At 36.7% G+C, this 23,802-nt stretch overlaps 1 protein-coding gene across 3 annotated transcripts in view; it reads right to left on the minus strand.

Moving 5' to 3' along the window:
* Window positions 1-119: 119 nt before the first annotated feature.
* MAP3K2 (mitogen-activated protein kinase kinase kinase 2) overlaps window positions 120-23,802 on the minus strand; it is a 52,097-nt gene continuing 28,414 nt past the window's right edge. For 2 of the 3 annotated variants that reach the window (XM_058839786.1, XM_058839789.1), the window contains 9 exons: window positions 21,745-21,824; window positions 19,786-19,853; window positions 16,610-16,705; window positions 13,895-14,101; window positions 13,036-13,184; window positions 11,093-11,224; window positions 9,826-9,955; window positions 8,724-8,901; window positions 120-6,979 (listed from right to left, as the gene is read on the minus strand). In XM_058839786.1, coding sequence (XP_058695769.1) covers window positions 6,754-6,979; window positions 8,724-8,901; window positions 9,826-9,955; window positions 11,093-11,224; window positions 13,036-13,184; window positions 13,895-14,101; window positions 16,610-16,705; window positions 19,786-19,853; window positions 21,745-21,824 — 1,266 coding nt within the window. In that variant the 3' untranslated portion in view covers window positions 120-6,753. The remainder of the gene's footprint in view (window positions 6,980-8,723; window positions 8,902-9,825; window positions 9,956-11,092; window positions 11,225-13,035; window positions 13,185-13,894; window positions 14,102-16,609; window positions 16,706-19,785; window positions 19,854-21,744; window positions 21,825-23,802) is intronic. The other variant, XM_058839787.1, reaches the window with a different exon arrangement.

The following is a 23,802-nucleotide window of genomic DNA, read 5'->3' on the forward strand; positions in this document are numbered from 1 at the left end:
CGGAACAGAGAAAATGAGGAAAAACAATTTGAAAAATTAATAAAAGAAATTGAACTTCCGGAAAACGCACCGTAATTAATAAAAAAGCCGACTCGGAACTGAGATACATGACATTGCGCAGTGTTCTGAAGTACAGAATTCTTAAAAGAGAAATCACACTGTTGTCCCTACAGAGTGTTTTAATATATTTCTAAGTACAATTCGTGTCTGATTTTGGAAATACAAATACATTTCGAATGGTTAAAAACAAAAATTAAAAAAATATTTTGAACATCAGCCAGCTGAAAATATATTTATCTAGTAAATCATCTCTCAAAGCTTTTATATATTTAATTATTCTAACTAAACATAGTACCCTTAAAAAACAAGTTCATAAAAATGTAGAAATGAAATTGTGGAATAAGATTACTGGAATATATACACACACACATTCAATGCATACACAGAATTACAAGGCGGGGTTGGTTGGTTGTTTTTAAGTTTGGAAGGTTGTTAACGGAACTAGCAAGCAATGCTCAACTCCTGAGTTCCTCAACCACGATAACCATAAGCTGATTTTTAAATTGTTTTTATCCTTTTTTTATACACAAGATATTCCATGTAAAGCAGCAACAGCAGTGCAGTTACTGGTAGCAACATCTCAAAAGTAATAAAAAAACCCCATACACCCAGACAGTAGTACATTGCACACACACGTGATTCTCATACATCCATCGACAATTGGTCAGAGTATTAAATCAGTGTACAAATTAAATATTTCCAAAAATGTGCAAAAAAGTCAACGTTGATAGAAAAAAACACCTTTGTGTACATACATTACAAACTGTGCCCAGCATTCAACTGAGAGTAAAAACATTTACAGTGAGAAACTGATAGATTAAATAGAGAATTTAATGGCTACATAAAAATGTACATTAGATCAAGAGTAAATTTACAAATTTTTATTCATAGCTTCATGAAAACTAAAAGTCTACTTTCCAATTAATCTAAGTCTCCTCCACATATTTACAGTGATACTCCATTATACAACTCCTGTGAGGTCTGAGATGACAGACACTATGCTTTAATAAACCATTCCAATTTTAGGGTGACACCACCTTTTTTTACTGGTATTAACAAGAAACAAACACTAGGGAACTGACAATCTAATGGCTGTTCAGAAAAGAAAATGCAATCCTTGTTTTTATATCCACATTATATAAACCTCTGGGGAAAAAGGATCATCTAGTTTTCAGGTAAAAAGCATAAAAAAGCTCTGATGTATTTCCTATGACTATCCACTCGTGAGCTGGAGTATCCTTTTCCTTATCTCTCAACACAAGACCCAGACCTCCAATCCTTACCTGTGGACTCAACATAAGGGCTGAACTATGAGATACAATTTTTATGCTCTTTAATCCAGGTCCTCTCCCTTTAAAATGTTTCTGAAAACTAAGTCCTAGTCAAGGTGTGACTGCTCTGAAACACGAGAAATAATTTCCTCTACCCCATCTATCCCTCAACTTCTATATTGCTAGAGGAAACCCAAGGATTGTGACAGCAAACTGGGAGCTGCATCCTGGGTTCAAGTGGTGGACTCCATGGTCTAAAGCTGGACACACACCTTATTCAGGAGCTATCACGGGCCACCACCTATGCAGGACTTCAGCTTTGCCAGCTAGAAAGAAAAATAAATGGTGTGGGCCAAGTGGAGGATACCAAATGAGAAAGGAGCTCCTTTGTTTCTGATCACAGATTTTGATTCAGAAACCCTGGGTTGATAGCAAACCTGTCTGACCCCCCAGTGAACATTAGTGGCTCCTCCTGAAGGCAGCACCCACACCCAGGTAACTGTGGGTGACATCTGGCTGTCACAGAAAGAGGACTGGCTGCTTCCCAGAGCTTTGGAACATTCTCACTATGGCACACAGAACAGATCAGGTCACAATTTCATCTTCACGGTAGTTCCTGAAATGTCCCAAGGCTCAAACCCAGCTACAGAAGTCACCAGGTTTTAGTCACCAAGCTTATGCAGTAATTTTAGAATGACAACAGTAAGATCAAATTAGAAAGAGCTTTTAAAAAGAAAACTTTTCATTTTAATACAAGCATGAATTTTGCATATCAGAACAGCAACTATAAACACCCACATGTCTGAAATATGGGCAGTGTCTATCACTTTTTACTAGTACCTGCTTTACTCAGCAACAGTTTACTGGTGGATATAAGCTATCTATAAGTGACATGAAACATCACTTTTGGCTATATGTATATGGGATAGAAAAGCTTTGGTAATTGTATGTGATTCTACACTGCAGACTTGTCATTGCCACAAGATAGCAAGTTACCAGCAAGAAGAAATGACACTGGCGGCAATACTTCCGCTTTTTCAGAAACACCATAGGGACTTACATTCAAGCACACAAATTATACTTTTCTATATGCATGACACAGTCTTTCAGGATTAAAAAAGTAAGAAATTGGTTATAAATAACTGTAGATCTGACCAATTTGCTCGAGTCTCTGAAGCTGCAGTTAGACATAGCTCTATGCTGTCCAAAAGAATGGCTTGCTATACTGCACTGTACCTACTGGTTCTATGAGGCTTTCAGTCAAGACAATGGCAGGATTAGGACTATCCAAAAGGCACAGGAAAGAAATCTGTTAGTTTGCTTGGACAGATCATATTCCTGTGCACTGAAAGTAAACAGCTTTTAATACAGTACCATGCTTACTAATGTACCAACTTTGCTTTCAAGCCCAGTAAGAAACTCTGCTGCAGAGTCTGGTGCCCAGAGCCAGGAAGTCAAATCGTGACAATCCAGTTACTTCTGTGCATGCAGACAAATCTCTTTATGGCATGTGCATCAGTGTACAATCTCCAGAATACAAATACAAAACGTGTATTAGCACAGGAAGCCAAAAATCACTTTAAAGTTCTAAATTTGAATGTCTGCTGAAGATTATAACACAAGCACACTTTTCAATGCAGTCAGGCAAACTCTGCTTTGGGCACTTTGAAAAAACCCATTCTCTAAGACTGCTTTGGTGACATGGAATTGTATGACTAATTTCAATATGGTGTTCTAACATGAACAAAATTAAGGCATACAGAGAAAAAGGCACTAGCTAAAAACCAAAACTTTTCATTTTATTTGACTGAATGGACTGTTTAGCTACAAATCGAATTGGAAATCAAGTTAGAAGTTTTGAGACTATATTTAAACTGTCAAGAAAAGACAACTAGATTTAACTTTGCACTTATTAGATCCATACCTTTTTGGGTTCGTCCATGGATATTTCTATCACCCAAACAAAAAATAAACAACTTTCTCTAAAACAACACAACTGAAACCATGAATCATACTCTAACAGGACTGTTATGTTACACCATTAAAACCATACCACAAAGTAGCTCTTGTTACTTAATATGTGCAACAGAGAGAATGCTAAAAATCATTAGATAAGTAAGACTTTTGAAAATAGACATACTCACCGTGAACTTTTTCTTATTTTTTGAGAGTATAGCTTCATTGTGGCATTTACAGAAAAGCAACCCAACCCTACAGCAGTATTGCTTTCACTGGCATTTCTTTATAATTGGATTCAACAATTAAGGCCAATTCACGATTCCAAAATGCTGGTGGCTTTTAAAGTGACATACAAGAAGGTGTGAGCAGGGATCTTGGCCCTGCAATCCTCCTCCAATGGAGTTTAAAGCATGAAATCCATGCACCCTCACAAATTCTAGAATGAGGGGTAATTCACCATCATCACAGGAGTCCCTGTAAGTGTTTAACAAACCCTGTATACAGCTCATTTTACTACATTACCCCACTAGGGGTAAGTAATAGCCAACCTCTTGGTAAAAGTCTGATTTAGCTTTATAATTATTTCTAGCTCAAAATATTTGCGTTAATAACCTACTAGTTTACTGTAAGTTATTTAAGTCAGCAGAGATTCTCCTTAGGGCGAAAAAAAAACTAGCTTAAGCCTAACCTTGGTTAAATTTGTAAAATTTTACTAGAATCACTCAAACTGGAAAATGTCAACTTCATTTAAGAAGCACAGTTTTTACATTGGCAGCTTTCTGACATGCCAAAGACATGATGAAAAATGTATTTTGAAAGCTGCTTTTTTCCTGGCTCGAAAACACTGACCGTTGTCATGACTGAATGCCATTTTTTTTTTAGAAAAGGCACAAAAGCAGCAAACTTGATTGTTCAGTAATTAAAAATCACAACAAGAAAGTGATATTGCAATATACATGATCCAGCACTGTCTCACAAAAAGGTCACATTATAAGAAAACTAGATTCTGAAAATGTTCAAGCTTCAGAGAGTGCAGTTTCTCTTTAGAATAGTATATTTAAATGTTATGAATGCTACAGATAAACCTGGTTACATTTTCCCTTTAATGTCCTTTTTTGGTAATATAAAATTTCCTTACCTTTTCAGGTATCACTGACCACTACTGATTTTTATATACATTTTCACCTTGGTTTTGGTACCTGTTTAGTCTAAAATCAATCATTTCAATTACACGATCTTGAAAATTACCTACATAAACTATTAGGTTCTACATTAAACTTCCCATCCCTACTGTCACTGTATTTTGCTTATAAAGCAAAGGTCCCTTACAGCAGAGTATATACCAATTCTTCTTAAAGGCTGCTTTATAGCTTTTATCTAGTGACAGAGAAACAAGAAAAAAAGTCAGCTCCCTTTCCTTTCAGCCTTTTATACTTTTCCTGGTCTGACTACTACTTCCTGTGCTCAGGAAACCCTGCACAGTTGTCTACCCTGACCAAGAAAATTCTAAGTTGGGTAAAATACTCACATAAGCTGAAGAAGTCACCACTCTCAGTCTCTGGAGAGATGGCCACAAAAAGGTCATTCTTACTCCACTACAAGTAAAGTGATTAGGATAGATCCATACTCCTGCTTATGCTCTGATAAAATATATGGAATTCAGAAGAATAAATTCAGAAATCTCATACGTGAGTGACTGTGAGAATAGGTAAGCTTATTGTTCTGTCTCCATGCATTTTGTAAACCTGACAGACGTCTAAAGATACAGAACAGGTAGAGCCTTGTCAGACTAGACAAGGGTCACAGTACCAGCCTGCTCTGCCTTTAAAAAACAAAAAAAAGCAAGCAATGAATCATCCAAAACAGTAAACATAATTTCAGTTCTGTTGTCCAATAGTTTATTTCCAAATGCCCCTTTAAATTATTTATGTTCTGTTCTTCTACAAAAATATGAGTCTGACTTTTCTGTTGTGAAAAGTCAGTTATTCAGTACACCTGATTAGTACCTGGGCTTCTCAGCTGAGAAGCAATATTTCAGATTTTTACTTCTTTTATTATGTTCTTTCAGAAATAGAAAAAGTAAGTAACGTACACTTTATGACAGTTGGAAATCAGACAAACACCAATCTGGATTATCAGGCTGGAATAATCACACTGATGTTATTTAATTGCTGGCTCTCTGCACTTTTGGCCTGTTCTTTTTACAGTTTTCTGGGCTGTGCCTCCATCTTCATAGGATTCATCAGTGCAACTTTATTAAAAATACAGCTGGAGTCCTAGCTTTCTCAGTGACTCATTCCTGATGTTAAGAGATGTTTGACTTTATTTCAGGAATTATCAACACATCCTAGATGACTGACCAGCATTACTAAACCATTTTTTTTTTGGTGCAGAATGGGAAGAATTTTGTATTATTCAGGCACTTGATGTTGACATACATTCCATCCTAGCGCCTCTCAACAGCTTTGAAAATATTTCTTATAGCTCATTCTGAATCCAGTAACTCGTATACTGCACAAGGATTAGTTACTCCCTTTCCCCTGCAGCCATTCATGGGACTGTGGAGGAGAACTGACCCTCAACATCAGTATCTTTTATCAGCTAAGATAACTGTCTCCCTTGAAGCTTATGCAACAGAGGTTCTCTTTGGCAGATAGAGCAGGAGGCGTTCTCCTAACTATTTACATCCAATAGCTGACCCTTGTCTAGCATGGAAAATTCCCCCTTTGCAGTATAGTAGTTTCTAGGAGTCTGGGCCCATAATCTGTTTACCTGTAATTATTTTCCTATTAAGATAATACAATAATTCTACACCAAAACCTCTAATTAGTACATCAGTTTTGAGCTCATTTTTGTTCTTTTCTTTTGGTCACATAGAAGTACCAGCTAGACATGCTGCTGTACAAAGAGTTCCAAGTTCTTCAGCTCCATTAATTAACTCTCAGAACTGCATGTTCCTGTAAATTCCAAACTGTAAATTCCAGAAACTGATTAAATGCTAAAATAAAATAAGAACTTAGAACTCTCTGCTGCAAGTACCTACAATATAGATAAGAATCACATAGAAGTAACCTTCTCGTCATTTAGCTGCATGTCTATTTTTCCCTGCACCCTGAGTCAGTCAGCGGTGTCAGAAAAAGTCACACAGTTCCTGACTGTCCAAGCATTTTAAATTTTTTTCCTCTTTAAATAAGGAACAAATATGTACTAAAGTGCTTTATCTACATCAACCACATCAGTACATTATAGAAACAAAAAGTTCTAGTCCTGTTGGGAGGAGGGGAGAGAAGATTCTCATTATAGATACAAAATTTAGATTGTTTACAATCTAAGTGAAACAAAGATTCAAGAGAATATTCTCTCTCTTGTCTTTTTTCTCCTTTTTCTTTGTAAAAAATAAAAAAGAAAAGTGCAGTCAAATAGAAAATAAATGCAGTAGATGCAAGCTGAGTTGAGGCAGGTGTTAGTGATAGTGTGCAAACGTGTGTCTTAGCAGTTCATCTGCAAACGGTCGCAGCTTGGCCTCGATAAAAATCCGTTTCAAGAAATCCCGAGCGTGGTCGGAGACGTGAGGAGGGAGCTGGGGGTTGGTTGGCTGAGTGGCAATTTTAAAGATGGCAGCCATGGCTTCAAACTCTGCCCACGGGGGCTTCTCAGTGAGCATTTCTACCACTGTGCAACCTACACTCCTGAAACAGAGGCAGAAGTGAAACAGAAGGTTACAATAGAGTCATGCCCTTCCAGGAAAACAAGAAATAGCAGAGAAGGACTAAAATACCACAAATAAGCAGTGTCCACTGAACACTACAGAGTAGCTTCAGCATGAAACAGGCATAGGAGAAAAACAGCATGTACTGCTCTACCTTTATCTCAAAGTTACACAAATCACTACCTATGTCTCCACTTTATTACTTCCCTGAGCTGAAATCTACTACCTCAGTGAAGGGATAATTACATATTTTTCCAGGCAATACCAATTGTGGTAGGGCACTGCCAGGATCCAGTGCTCAGCGGGCTGACAAAGGCCACACACTCAGCATTGCACTTGGAAGCTTTCCTGCTCCTCGAGGCTGAACAGAAATGCAAAGCATCATGAATGCTCTGTGCATGCCATGTGTGTTGCCAACTCATCAGAAATGCACAAGTTATCACCAGTGAATAGTGTGCAAACATAATATGGCAGCTGAAGAACAAAAGCCCTACCTCATGATATCTTCTCTTTTACTTCTGGATTCTACAAATATACTTAGATTGACAAACAAAAGTTTAAGTTCCTAAACAATCTTTGTTTAGGAACACTGTTTAAAGAATTTAGGAAGGCAGAAGGGCATACATGGCCAGAGAAACTTTGTTCCAGACATCCTTAAAGATCAGCATCTCCCAATAACAAGTGAATGATACTGCAAAAAGGATAGGCTGAAATGATTTCCCAATTCCAAAAGTTTGAATTTTCCAATTCTTCAAAGTTTTTCAAGATGCTTGCAAGAAATTTTGTGCTTTAACAGAGGTACAGTGCTTTACACAATAAGGATTTACTGACTGACAGTTCAACTTCAGTATTTTTTCTTAAGCTTCCACCAAAACCACACAATAACCTCGGTACCAATGCTTCAAATTTGAACAAGTCAGCTACTTGATGCTAAGGATTGACCAATTAGTCACACATATCAGAGTAGTTACTAAGTAACTGATGTAGCCAAAGTTAATTTCCCTGAGGTTAAAAGTATTGCCATTGCTTGGATATAATGTAGTTCCTCTCTAAACACACAGTGTTACTACTCCTGCCTGTCTACTCCGGCCTGCTCATTACTGCATATTCACAGGTCAGCTCAGCGCAAAGCAGGTCTCATTGCCAAAGTCATCCGTCCACTGGGCTGGAGCCATGTTAGACTGTAGCATATACAATGTTTCATCAACCCTCATTTTCAAAAATTACCTCTCCCTCTTAGTTCTTAAGTATTTGATAACAAACCAAATTATTTTTTATACTCTTTTTTAAATCTTACAAATTCACTCTTAAGTGTTCAACTTTTGAGGTTAGAGGAGTAGCATTTTATTTTATGCCTTGCAGCAAAGGTATTTTGGTGTTGAAGCTCCATTACAAGATATCGACTGAACTGATGTTTCAAAGCTTCACATATTGCTTTCAGTCAGTACCTCTCTCCACAACTAACAGTCTGGTAAATCTAACTTCATGCAAGGTCAGTTGAAAGGATTCTCTTATGATCTCTAAACTGATGGGTTGAGAAATTGCCACATGAAAAATTAAATTTCAGTGTTAAGACTCTCCAAATATGACTGTCGATGCTAACATTTGCCACCCTCTTCAGCTTAAATCCCAGGATGAAACACTGCAGTGTCAGATAACAAACACCTACTCTCTGTTGAAAATGAACTGACACTTTTCAGTAGAAAAGGGGTTTTTTAACATACCAGATGTCTGCTTTTCTGCCGTACCCTTCTCCACTAATAACTTCAGGACTCATCCAGTATGGAGTTCCTGTGACAGACTTCATTCCTGTACCAGAGAGACAGATAGTCTGCAGTCGTTTGCTGGCACCAAAGTCACCAAGCTTCACATTGCCTGCTGAATCCCGCAGAATATTTGCTCCTGGAAGGAAGGGAAAACAGCATTACCTTCACAAAAGACTCAAGGTTTTGGTACAGGAAAGAGTAACAGAAGTTTGGATTCAGTGATACAATTCAACATCAACCTAGAATTTCTAGCCAGAGAATTTACTTTCTCTGCTCATTCCTACTCTATTCTGGAGCTCAGAAAATAATGAATTGCATACACTGGTTTGCATTCTAGGCCTTTTATAGGAAGGGGTAGTCCCTTTGTAAAGTCCTCCTGAAAAAATAAGGAATGTGCCATACATGGGAAATTAAAAAAAAAAAAGGGAGTTTCCACGCAACTGAAAATGTCTCCATACTATTTTATAGCAAAATTTCAAACTGTGTTATAGAATTATTCAAAGAAGTTATCTGCACAAGATAGATGTACAAATTGACTGTGATATCTCAACCTTCTTTGGAACAAAACATTGTTGATATAAAGCAACAGAAAAATGGTAAAAATATTAGGGAATACAACAGCATTGTGTTCAACACACCTAATCTGCATGCCACTATCTTCCTACATATTCACACCTTGCTTATGGAACACTTGCAAGTCACCTGTACCTGTCTGCAAAAAGTAAATGTTTCACCAGGCTTCCTAGCAGTACAATGGAAGAAGTCTGATCAGGCAAGTCACCTCTGCCAGTCATTTCTTGTAAAGGAAGGAATTCATCCTGATTGTTTTGCAGATGGAGACTAAAGAAACATTGTCAGAACTCTACTAGAACATCCCAAAGTTGCTTATTTTTCCCTCCCCAGGTTAAAAGAGTGACAAGATTAAAAGATGGAAAGCAATCACACTAATTTTAAGTCAGTATTTTGGTATTTCAAACTTAATTGCATTTTAGTGCTTCACATAAGATTGGAAAAGGATCAGTAATAAAGAGCACTGAAGTGTGCACAGATCTATCATTACCTTTAATATCTCGATGGACAATCATATTACTGTGCAAATAGTGAACTCCTTCCAAAATCTGCCGTGTGTATTTACGAGTCACATTCTCTGTGAGTGCTCCATATGATTTCAATTGGTCTTTGATGGAACCCTATGGCACAGAAGTATAAAGCACTAACACTTCTAGAATTCAACTGAAATTCAATTAAATTTATGCCTGAAATGTAGACATTGAAAATTACAACTTTTCTTGATTTAACCTTGAAACTCACAAGCAGCTGAATAGTTACAGTCCAATGTACAGAAATAGGAACAGCACCCTCAAACTTTTTGATGGGTAAGTGATGATACGCAGGATGGACATAACACATGCCCTTTGTGTTAGGTTATACTCAGAAGAAAACTCTGTCAAGAAAAAAACCACCATGTGCTAAAGCACCATAGAATGGTGCTTTAGGTAAAAAATAAGAGGTAAGCAAGTCTTAGATTATCCTTGGGCTTTTGCAACTATGTTTGTAAAACCTGTCTTTGTCACATGGAGTTACAAACTGCCAAGATTACTTCTGTCTCACTGCCCTCCAAATTTCAGAAAAATTCAAGAAGTCCCACAAAACAAGGCCCAGAACTCAAAAAAATGAAGCAGCAAACAAAAAATCCACCACCAAAAACAGTGCCCAGACACTGCTTTTCCCCTCTGGATTCTCATAGTAAGTAGACTGCTGTAACTTTTCAGAAATACAGAGCCTCTGTTTTTATAGGATCACATTTTATTTAGCTCTGCTGACCCCACTTGGTGAGAAAATGAAAATCTGCAGTTTTCTGACCTTATAGTATATCCTAACAAAGCAGAAGAACAGCAGTTCAGCATGTATTAGGTGCCACACAAGAAGCAAGCACCAAGATTATTTTCTGTATGCACTTATTCCCACCCCCATCTCAGCTACTTTTTATTTTCTAGAAATACTTCAAGCGTGGCACAACAAAACAATAAAATTCAGGGAGATTTAAGAGTTTACTAATGATAATATTGTCTTTTCAAAGACATTGCTAGGTACCACTTATGCCAAAAACAAACACAAAGAGCTTTTGTATGAACCACTGAAATTCTGAAAACCCAAGCAAGCAATGGAGAAGACAGGAGGCCGCACACACTTGTCAGTACCCATCTTTGGTGTTTTTAACTTGGACAGTTTTAAATATCTGTGTGTACTTATACAAAGCTGAATGCCTGGGTGCTCATCACACTGCACACAATCGATGGCTGAAATGGATGAGCTCTCTTGCTTACCCCAGGCATATACTCCATGAATATTGAGAGTGTCCTTTCGGGTGGATCTCTCAAGAAGCCGTAATACTGAACAATTCTTTCATGCAGCAGATTTTTCAGCAACTGAATCTCACATTCAAGTGCATTTACTTCCTGAAAGGACAGAACAGGACAGATTTACCATGCTTGATGTAGTAAAACTAAGATTTTGAATTTTTTCAAGCAGAGCAGTGTGTACATATCGAAGTGTTATGCAAAGTAAGTAACAAAATGCTACAGCTAATGTAAAGCTTTTGCATTTTATAACAAGAAAATACCGATGTTAACTTGAGGTAATTAAAAGCAACCAAAACTATGTATTTTCTATACATTATCTTTGGGATGATTTTGCTGGTTTTTCATTGTTTCTCCTCCTTGAAGTTATGTTTGTTTCAGAGCACAGCAGATATCAATAAATGCATGAGGTCAGTGATCATTTTACAACATGTCATAAGCCTCCAGTTGGGCAAAAAAAAGCAACTAACAAAACACAGAACCCACCCCTCTGCATTTTAACCTTTGTGGTGGAATAATTAACATTAATTCTTAACTCTTCTAGGATGATAGATTATACTTTAAAAATGCTTTTGAATAGCACTTCATATTGTAATAATGAAATATAACAGAGGAAAACACTAGCAACTGGTCTTTTCTCCGGAGCCATCCAAAATACTACAAATTTTGCAAACAGGAAGCAAGATAATTTAAAATGGACTGTACAATTAGATGCTGGAAAAATACTAACCCACAAATTCAAACTTGACTAGATTCCAAATTTCACCTTGAAGTTTTTCATCAAAACCTGAACTTTTATCTGTCATAGAGTATTATGGATACCCTCATACTTCTGAGACTAGAAAGGATAGAGATTTTTTTTTCACACAGAGACACATCATACTACAAAATGCTATGGTAAGTGAGCTCACAAAACTGTTGCTTCAGGAGAGATACTACCATAGTTTAACATTTCCAAAATATAATGAGTTGTTTTGTTACACGTTTTTAAAAAGTAGCAACAACAACTACACTAGGAATCTACAGCACAAATGATTCTTGACTTTTTCTTTGATCCTACACCACTAATAGCAGCAACTATAACTGGCAGCCACTCAATACTGCAACCATGCTTACACCCATTATTTCCCTGGCCTTGCTCCCCACAATGCAGAATGCAGCCATAATGTAGGGAAAGTAATAATTCTCTTCGCATCCTGTAAAAAGCAGCAAGTATGGTTTGGGAAAAGAAGAAATAGTGAATTGGTGCTACTTTTGAATTGTTTATCTCCTTCAGCATCCAGTATTTAAAGATGGACAAGTTTAATTTTAGAGAGAGAATAAACTAACAAAGAAACTTATGCTCCTTAGGGAGAAGCAGTGTGCAACAGTGCTGCTGTAAGACAGCAGCTAGTCTTGATGCACAAAGTTAAAAGAAACAAAACAAACAAACAAACAAACCCCAAACACAGAAATACCCCCAAAAAAGATGAAAAAACATGTAAAAATCTCAAACTGTCTTCACAGCCAAAACCAATTTGTTTTCAGGAATACTTATATTCATACAGCTTTTTCTGTTTATAAATGTAACTTCTTCGAATTCCAGTTAGTACAAAAAATTATCTATTTCAGAGCACACTTCGTAATAGATTGTTTAATTTTAGAAATCAAGACTGGACCAAATCAAATTATGCATCTTCACAGCATAAGGATGTGTCTGAAAATCAAAAAATGTGATGTAAAGTTAAAATCAGGTAAGCAGGTGAATTATCTATGGTACTAACAAAACAGAATTCCTAACAAGGCAATGGTTTCCTAAAACAAGACAGTTCAAAACATGTTCAAAACATGTTCATCCTGTTCAAGGAAAGGAATGTGAGTCTGGTCTAGTTCACACCACTCCAGCAGAAGCCTTTTCTCTTTTCACTTACCTTGCTGGTTTCTGGACTATCGGGATCAAACTGAACTTGTTTAACAGCCAGTTCTCTTCCAGTATCAGCATCGTAACACAGATACACTCTGCCAAATGCACCTTGACCCAGCAGCTTACCAAGTCTCCAGTTAGTTGGAGCTCGTGGTGCTGAAAATAGAAGTATGTTTTGGTTTTCAAATGAGCTTGTTATTCAGCTGATAGAGAAAAACTGGAATACACAGAAAATAATTTTTTAAAAGACTACTTTTTCAACAACAGAGACTGTGCGTCCTAAGCCTTACCGTATAAATTACAAAGATCAATAAAACTCCCTGGAAGATGGAGAATATGAGCTACTTAAATTTATTCACAAAGTAAGTTGTGGTAGAACTAGACTTACTTAAAACAACTAGCAATAGCTAATCTGAAAAACAGAATAAGCATGTTAAACAACTTTCTTTTAAAAAAATCAAGGCATAATTACAAGGTATGAGCTACTGAAGTCATCACAAAGTATATTTGCTCTTGAAATTCCACCACAAGTATGAAGCAGTACCACTAAAAATGTAGTTTAACTCAAAATATGACCAACATCTGTAAAAATAAATAGTAACTGCAACCTACAAAACCCTTCTCAGGTTCTAAAGAGTGTAAGAAATCACTTATACAATGTTTTGTTATCATAGATGTAAATTCTAACTAAAAGTCTACATGAAGGTTAGCAAGGTAAACAATGAAAATACTGATAACCTTTGCCTATTAGAGAGATAAAACCAGGTTGTTTAATGGTATGTGTTTGGATGACATGCTAGGTTTTAACATGATATACTTGAAGAGTAAGAGTTTTACAGGAGGGTTCACAAAATGCCAGAGCTTACAGCGGCTGGGTGGGCTGATGTCCATGACTGACAAGGTAGGATTGTCTATGTCACTGCCCCTCCTCCTCATTCGGTTATCTTCGTATTCCGGTGTAAAGACGCTGCTCCCACTGCTGGTGCTCAGCGAGTGATCAGTGGGACTGAAACTAACTGGTGATCGGAAGTTGTTCCCCTGAGTCCTTCTGGCTCTTGGAAAAGTTTTACGACCTTCAATGGTATACACAGAACACAAATATTACAGTACAAAAAGATACTGCAATGCAATGTGCGCATGCAAATACTTTATGAATTCTACATCATCTAGTTCGGATCTGCCACAGTGGGGGACAGGACACAATCATCATGAAATGTACTGCTTTAACCTTCCACTTAGAAGAAAACAAACATTCATCACAGATGTATATAAAGACTAGACAGAATCAAAAACTTGTGTTTAAGAGATGAAAACTGGGACCAAATTCTGGAGCTGTTCTGAAATATAATCATGCTTGAAAAATCTGGAGACCTGTAAGAGGAGAAAAGGAAACACCATGCCTCTGCTTTTATTGCTCTATTAATATACAAATACCAAATTTCTGATATTTAGTAGAACAAAATACATGTTTACAATCCTGTAGTGCCCAAGCCAGCCTCTTCGTTCTGTAAACTAGAAAGAATTGAATGCAGAGAAAGACTGACACATGGAATCAACAGGAAGACCACAGAAGTGTTTTAGAAATCAAAACACAAGCAACACAAAATTTGGAGATGGCTACAGCATCAGAATAAAAAACCAGAGCACCAATCTTCAACATGTTAATTTAATTACAACCAGATGACTAATACAATTTATGTTAATCTATTTAGATAACACAACTATTTTTAGGATAGCGTCTCTTGATTAAGTTTCATCCTACAGAACTCAGCAATAACTGAAGGAGTCTCTGATTCATTAGGTATTACACTGGAGGACGTATTCCCAGAGGACTAAAGAAAGCAGATAAAATATCTTTGAAATGGTAGACTCAGACTTATATACCAGTCTGAACAATTTAAATTCCAAGAAAGATATGCAAGCAAGTAATTAAGCAGTTTTATTCACCATTGAGAAGATGTGATAAACCAGTCATAATTGGTTTGTCTTATGGAGCTAATCCAATTTTCCCATTCCAATGGGACATTCTCACAAGCCAACTCATGAAGTGTTGCAGACCAGCTTACTATGCAAATTATATTCAAGACAGATTCAGATCCATTATCAGTGATTTCTCATCAAAGGGGAGGATAATTTAAGTGGACATCCCCAGCAGTTTATCTTCAGTCCACTTCCATACACTATTTTAATTCATGATGTACATATGATGGAACTTAACACACTGCAGTATTGCAGAGGACATCATGTTAAGTGTGGCTGAAAGTCCATTTAAAGATGAAAATCAAAATTCACAGTGATACTGGAAGCTAGAGATGATTCAAAAATCAGTAAGATGAAATTCAGTAAGGAAGTACTATACACATAATTAAAAGAGAAATCTACTGCAGAAACTACAAAGCGTGAAGCAATTGGTTGGCCTGAAGTCATGAAGAAAGTTATATAGGAAATGTAAGCAAAGACTGAAGAGCAGTCAGAATGTAGGTCAGTACCAGAAAGTAGGGTCATTCTGCAATGTATTAATGTGACTGCTACACACCAAGTTCTGCTTATATCCTGTGTTACATAAATATATAAAGTGGCCATGAGAAAAGCCTCAGCCTGGGGAGAAGAAACTAAGGTGAGATAAGGTATGAGTGTGATGTAGTGACATATGGAGCAATGTGTTAAAATAGAGTAACTAGTTACTACTTTCACTTGCAGGAAAAATGTTTTGGGAGACAGAGAAGTTAAGTTATAAGATAAGCTATTCTGGAAGCTGGTAACATAAAGAATGTCTTCTGTTGAAGCCAATTTACAGTTCACTTGAAAGTAAGTGTGTCAGATCTTTGCCTCTTTAAATCTTGCCTTAGAGCAAGGGACTGGACTTTGCAGTGCCTCAGTTTGGTATTTCTGTGATTCCTGTAACATAACTCCATTTATTGCTGTGCTCATTCCACACTGCAAGTGACACCATCTGGTCTTGGGAGACATTTCTTCTTAACACTTCTTAACTAGTGCTTGACACACCCTTAAGTATGAAAATCCTAAAGCTACTCCTCTCTACTTCCTTTAGAAATTTAACATATGTTAAATTTATATCAATGGTATTACTGTCCAAACCAGTTTTGTGGACACATTAGCAGGTGCTGCTTTGCATTCCAACAATTTATTTCACCTGCTAATTCTCAGTTTACATCACTGCTCTTAAATTTTATTTACTCTTTTAATCTAAGAAACTCTTAACAGGAACTCCATTGTACTTGAGATTTCTTAAAGCAAACCAAGACATTACAAACCGACGTACCTAGTTTAGCTATAAAAGGGTCTCAAAGGTCAAAAACTTACAGTGCATGACTTGTGTATGGCCAAAGATAGCAAACATTTCCACAGTTGTGCATATGAGTCAGAAATTCTGAAATCCATAATTTTGCCAGAAGATAAAACTGCTCAGAGGTTCTATCAATCATTAGAAGCTTAGCAAATGAGTTTGGGGAAAGCACATAAGCTTTCAGTTTCTTCAATATTTTAAGATCTTACAATTTTATTCACATTTTCAGATAAGAAAAACAGATAATTAAAACTGTTGCAGTGTTCATACTTACCATCACTGTAGTCTTGCTGATGATATGAAATATGGTATCGTCTGGGATAAGTCCCCCCCTTTCCAAATTTCTCAAATATTGGGATATCATACTCTACTAGAAAATAAAAGGATTCATTTCAAAATTTAAAATGTGACAAAACAATGTTAAATTAATCACTTTGGTAATACAAACTTAAAATACAAACATATCAGAGGATATGAAGTGTTGAAGCACCAGAGCAAAAATAGATTTATAAAACAAAATCACACAACTCACAAGAACTGAAAGGACTTCAGTCAAAAGTCCCAAAGGACCAAAAACTCAATAGCTCAAGTGGTTTGTAACCTCTTGCTTAAAAAGAATGTTGGTGGACTGCAGTATGCCTGATTACTCCCGTTTTAAAACTACTTTCTAGAGGAGAAACTATTCCAAAGAACATAATTTAAAGTTGTATAAATAAGAAAAACTGGTGAATGAGTCAACACAGCTTCAATTACTAAAACACATTCCATAGATCCTCTTTTAAAAGTTATTGAGGGGTAAAAGTATAAGATAAGGGGAAAAGTCCCTCATGCATAAATAATTGGTTAGAAGATAAGTACATAAAAAGGGAGGAAACAGTCAACAGTCCACAGGAATCTGGGCTAAAACCCATGAGTTTAATTATCCATGAATTCTCTGTACAGAGCAAGGAACAGTGAGGTGACAAAAACCACTTTGAGAAATAAAAACAGAATAATTAGAGAAGGCCCTTATGAGTCTACGTGACCGCATATTAAAGTTGCAGATGAAATTCAGTGTAGGCTTCTGTAAAGGTTTGCGATAGAGACTTCCTAAAAAGCAGCAGCTGAACTCTTTGTATTAGCTGAGAAGAAAATTAAATGCTGCAAGATACACTGAACAAAATTTTTGGTCTACTCCATTTCAAAGAATTTAGTAAAACTGAAAAATATTCCGAAGGACAGAGATGATCAGAGATACAAAATTGCTTTTCCATAAGGAATGGAGGCCTCTGTATACTAGAAAAATAACAGCTCAAAGGGAGCAAAGAGGTCCATTAAAAAACCAAACCAAAAAAATCCACCAGAAAAACAGTAACAAAAAAAAAAACAAAGCAAGCATTAAAAAAAGTCACAAAGCACATACTTCTTCATAAAACACAATAAATTGCATAACTTTCTGTTGCAACCTACAGCTGATGCTGAGAAAGTTTATACAAGTTGAAGTAGGGACAAGAAAAATTTGTGGAAGGAAAAAAAAAATAATCTATTGAATCACAGAAGAACATCTTGCATTTACAGAACCCTCGAGCAATACCTGACTAAGAATATATTCTGAGAGAGAAACACTACACACTCTCTGTAGAAGCCCAGTACTGGTTGTGGCAGGAGGAAAGACTAGGCCAGATGAACATTTTTTCTGCTTGTGCTACACATCAAAACATGGTAACAAATACTGAATATGGAATTAATGATTACTGTCCATCCCACTGTCAACATGCCAGAATATGCCATGGGAAAAAAACCCCAACAAATCCCCATTAAAAATATTGCAATATGATCTTATTAGAAAAGTAACTGTAATGAACACAATGTAAAATAAACTAGATTAGGATTAAAATAAACTAGATTAGGATTATACAAAAGGAAAAGTAATTTCTGATATTTTCAAGTCTTTTGGTATTTATCTCTGCCACCTAAATGCTTCTTACACACAATTTTAGTTTTATTTAAAACTAAAGTTTTAAAGTTTTTTAGTTTTATTAAAAACTTTAGTTTTATTTAGTTTTATTTTGTTTAGTTTTATTTTTATTTAAAACAAAATCTTGTGCAGTCTGTTAAGCATTCCAGAATTCTAAAAATAAAAAACTCACCATCACACATTTATCTTGATAAAACTTCAGAATCAAAATAAAAAAAAGCCCCAAAATATGTAACAGACTGAAGAAACATAAAACCTTTTTGATTTACTGGAAACTAAGTATTGTTCAACAGCAAAGTATTGTAGTGAGACATGACTGTGAGAAGACACTTCAGAGCACTTTCAAGGTTACCCACTGCACTTCACAGTCTGAACCCTGCACAACAACTTGGATTTGAGCCAGAGTATTGTATAAAAAAAAAAACCATTAGTAGTGATGATTAATTTATAGGCACAGCACACAGCTCTCCATCCTTTCACTTTGCAGTGCTTTCAATTACAGAAGTCATAAGCACTTCAAAGTGATTCTTATTTCACATGGAAGAAAACAAAGGCTCCATGTACTGGTTTTGGCTGGGATAGAGTTAATTTTCTTCATAGCAGCTCTTATGGTGCTACATTTTAGATCTGTGGCCAAAACACTGTTGATAACATATTTTAGTTATTGCTGAAGCACATTTACACAGAATCAAGGAGCTTTTGTGCTTCACACACTGCCCTACCAGCTGATAGAGTGGGCTGGGAGGCACAAGAAGTTGGGAAGGAACACATCTGGGACAGCTGGCACCCACTGACTCAAGGGATATCCCATACTATCTGAGGTGTTGCTCTGCAACAAAAGCTGGGAGGAAGACAGAGGGAGGACGCTCGTAGTGATGGTGTTTGTCTTCCCAGGTAACCACTAAGAGTGATGAAGCCTTGCTTTCCTGGAAATGGCTGAACACCTACCTGTTGATGGGAAATAGTGAATGGAATCATTGTTTTGTTCTGCATGTGTGTGCAGGTTTTGCTGTACTATTTAACTCCCTTTATTTTAACTCATGGGTTTTCTTACTTTTCCCCTTGGATTCTCTCCCCGATCTCATATGGGGGAGTGAGCAAGCAGCTGTGTGGGGCTTAGCTACCTACTGGGGTTAAACCACACCACCTCCAAATTAAATAAACTGACTACAGTTATACACCAACTTAGATATTACAGTCCAATTTAACTAAGTGTTGTGTGTCCCCATACATTGCAACATCTGTTCTTTTTATGGAGGCAGACAGTTATACTACACCCACTAGGAGTGGTGTCACACACAATCATCTGGAGAAATGTGAAAATTCTTGTAATTCCGTGCTATCTTTCACTGTGTGCATTTAGTGTTGCTTTCTTCTACCATACTGTTTGTGTAATAAAATACTTCTCCGATGTGAAAATCCATTCTTAGTCCTGTTATTTGCACGAGGAGCAGTTCTGGAAAGCTAGTGTGTCTCCAGTGATTTTTGCCTACCTGAGAATTCCTGATGATTATCTGGATAGCTCTGTGCTCTTGGCATCCGAGACTTGGGATAGTTGTCCCTGGAAGTGCAAAAATACACAGAATCTAGAATCTGTTAATCTAGACTTAAGCTTAGTGTCGTCTTATTGATGAAAAGCCACTGTTTTTTTACAGGTTGCTGCACTGGTTTACAAATGTGGAACCCAATTCTGAAACTTAATTCTAGTAGGTAACTGTAACAACTGAGGATCAGTAACAATGGGAAAGCTTGCTTATTGAGCTTAATGTAGGTAAGAAAGCAACAGACTGTTAATGAGCAATGATATTAGTAAAAACATGAATGATCACAAGTACAGCCACAAAGGAACACTGTTATGTTTAACACCTTTATGGCTAAACACAAAGGTTTACAGACTGGCAAAATCAGTTATACAGACTACAGAAACTCTTGAGGAAATTTAACCAAAGAAATGTAGAACCTTTTAATGAGGAAAAACATTTCCTCTTCTCTCCATGAAAGCCATAGGATTAAGAGAGTGATTTTATTGAGTTATAGAATGATGAAGAATTTCTTGGTTCTTACATGATCACATTGTTTCTTACCTACAGTTGGTATGTAACTCCCAGCCACCAAAAGGAATGGATGGGATTGCCAGTCAGAGCAATCGATAACAGTTTATTTCCATAAACATACCAAAACAGTGTCCTCCTTTTTCTGGTAAGAATTTCTCTAATGGGTAACAGAAGCTAAATGGAGACACAAAACCTACATCTTTGTAGGAAATATTAAAATGAAAAAAAAAAAAAAAAAAAAGGAAAACAAACTAAGTAGAGGTGATAAATTAAGTAAATAAAAATAACGAAAAGAAGTTTTGAAGAAGAAATATGAATTGCATTAAGTTTGCTTTGTTTCCCCTTCTTCCACTCTTACCCCACAAAAACCCTAAATCTGGCAGTTAGGTAAATTTTTTTTTCTATGGAGTCACATTAAACACTGTGTATGTATAACCTACCACACTAAAACCACAAAATACTTTTCACATCTACTGTCTTCTTGCTAGTGAAATGCAGATTTTTTAAACTCAAAACTGTATTTGTTAGACCAAATCTATTTGTGTCCTCAAACCACATATTCTCAACTGAAATAGTACTACTGAGTAATACAGCTCTAATTAAATGCGACAGACAGTGACCTCCAACTTTTCACCTTTCTACCAATTAAATAAAATATTTAATTAGCAGTTTTATTTGTTTGGCAGTTTGAAATAAACAAAGAGCAAATCTGCACATTAAACCCAAGGTTATTTGCCTGACCACCATAAACCAAACAGGAATATGTTTGTACTTGACTTGTGGACAGTGGACAGTGACCCCCTCAAAACACAAGTCTCCTCAGAGGTCAATCCAAAAAGACTCCCCACAGCACACACTGCCCCTTGCTGACTGGTGGGCTTTAATAAAGAAAAGTAAGTTCAAAGCTTGCAACAGGGATAAGGGAAAAGAAACAGACAGTAATTGCAAAGGAAAGGATGGGATTGTCTGTTGAAGCCTCTAAACGATTCTACCCTCCTTTTTGAATTGGGTACCCCCTGCTTTGGCAAAGGAAAGCCTACTTCATACAGCAGTGCCTAAGAACTGTAAATTTATTGGAGTGGCTCACTGCCAAGCAATATATACTACACATATGAATGACCTAGCAACATTTAGTAAAAACCTTCAGTACATTTTTTTACAACCTTAAAACTAAATGTTTGTGGTTTAAATACAAAGTATTGAAGGAAAAAAAAAGTGTTACAGTATTTTCTATGTATTAGTAAGCAATTAAGTTTCAGTAAGTTTTTATAAACATTTCAGAACTTAGAAAGAAATTTCTGGAAGAAATACTGTCACTCGAGAGGAGCTGTATTTTACAACTGAGACATTATTCAAGCTAATAAAGATAATTTATTAATTAATGTAAATAAGTTTTACCCATCTAACGGGCTGTCAAGCGAGGGACAACTTCCTGAGCCAGAGTTTTCAGGGCTGCTCAAAGACAATGGATCCAGCATCTAATAAATAATAAACAGAGGAAGATCAACAAGTTCAAGGGGATTTTTCTTCAATTTTTTTTTCTAAATAGTTAAGAGTTTTGCTATAAAATAGCTAATAAGAAACAAATCCAAATCAGATAAGAACTGGTAAAAACAGAGTGGAAAGCTCGTCTGTTGCCTTAAAATGAGCTCCTTCCTAAAATGAAGTTTGCTTTGGCATATTATATAACATCTGTTATTCCCTCTGAATTAGACACCAAGCTTTTGCTGTAAATTAAGCAGTTATCCCTCCAATTTTTATGGTCTACACTGCTTCTTAAAGGTCCTGGGCACATACTTTGCCATACACCAATCAAGGAGTTATTAAAGAAATAATGTCCAGAAAGTGAGTTTGCACTATACAAACTCAAAACACTTAAATGAACTCTGCATTAGGGAGGACAACATTTACTACAGGTTCAGCATTTCTACTCCTCTTGTCTCATGCTGAACCATATTGATTACCTCTCTAACCCAATGCACTATGGCCCAACTGGCAGCCCATGGGTTCTATCCAACCCCTCATCTCTTACAGTAAGTATGGGGTCTGCTGCCAGAGTGCAAATAGCTGTGCTCAGGCAGATCAACAGCAGAGCAGAGGAAAACCCTCCACTCTAAATTCCCTTCTTGTCTCTGTTGGGCAGGCTGTGACAGATAAAGACAGCATGGCCAACACTTGCCAAGGTGATGCGACAATGTGGGAGGGGGGTGGGGAGGGAGAGAACGGAATTTGTGAGCCTACTACCCCAAACTGGCCCTTGAGGCTGCTTAGGTTGAACTAACCTGACTTCTTATAGAATTAAGATTCATTAATTTAAACCTGCTGACAGCTCACACAGCTATGCATACCTGACAGTTTATATATTTCTGGAATACTTAGGAGTGAATGGACATCCCAGGCTTCAGGGATCATCCATCTGTCTGACCAGTCAGTGACCAGAAATAGCTTTGCCCTGGCCAAAAGTAACAATTTCACTGGAATGAATCCAGACCTGGGGCGGATCTAATCACATGGCTATGATAATGAATAGCCCTGATCTGGAAATTAGGAGATTCAGTCTCTATTCTCAGCTCAGTCATTAAAATTGTGCAACAAGTTGCACTATCCCTTTGCCTTTATTTTATCATCTGTCTCTCATTTAGTCAGCTCATAAAACCCATTGCCTCTTGCCATTTGTAAATACACTGCCAATGTCAACAACAACTTGAACTGATTTGTGTATGCAGCATTATTTTTCTTTCCTCCTTGAAACATCTCTTTCTCCATTGCCAATTCTGTAAACAGTTACATTCCTGCTTCTTTCCCTGCTGTTTTGAAGGGCAATTTTTATATTCAGAGAGCAGGATTTTTATTTTTGCTTAGTGTGTTGATATCCTACACTAATGCAGGTGAGAAAGAAGAAAAAAATAACATACATTTGTGATCTTTACACACCAAAAAAGTGAATTTGGGAAGTATTTCAGAGCTTATTTATGCCAGGCCTACCGCCATCCCTTTGCCTCTACCCCAACACAGTATCTACCACACAGAATCACAGAATGTTCTGAGTTGGAAAGAACCCACAAAGATCATTGAGTCCAACTCTTTAAGTATCAACTGAGTAGAAATAATTCTGGCAGATCCAAACTCTTTCTAAAAAATCTCTTTTTAATTACCTGGAAAAGTTGTAAAGCAGGTCTTGCTTACGTATCATTCTCAGTAAAATAAAGGGGCTTGTGCTTTCTAATGTAGACATCTCAGCTGTTATTTGTATCTATTACTATCTCACTCAACTATTGTGGCAATCAAGAACATTCTCTTTCTCCTTGTGACAGCATATTTAAAAATTGAAGAGACAAAGGATAAAAACCAACCACGTTCTGCAAGACTAAACAGCACAATTATTTCAACCTTATGTCACTAATCAAGTTTTATAGATTTATCATCAAATTTTTTGCTGTTCTTTCTAATAAATCC

The sequence above is a fragment of the Poecile atricapillus genome, chromosome 5 (assembly GCF_030490865.1).
Source record: "Poecile atricapillus isolate bPoeAtr1 chromosome 5, bPoeAtr1.hap1, whole genome shotgun sequence".
In the NCBI taxonomy this organism is placed as follows: Eukaryota; Metazoa; Chordata; class Aves; order Passeriformes; family Paridae; genus Poecile; species Poecile atricapillus.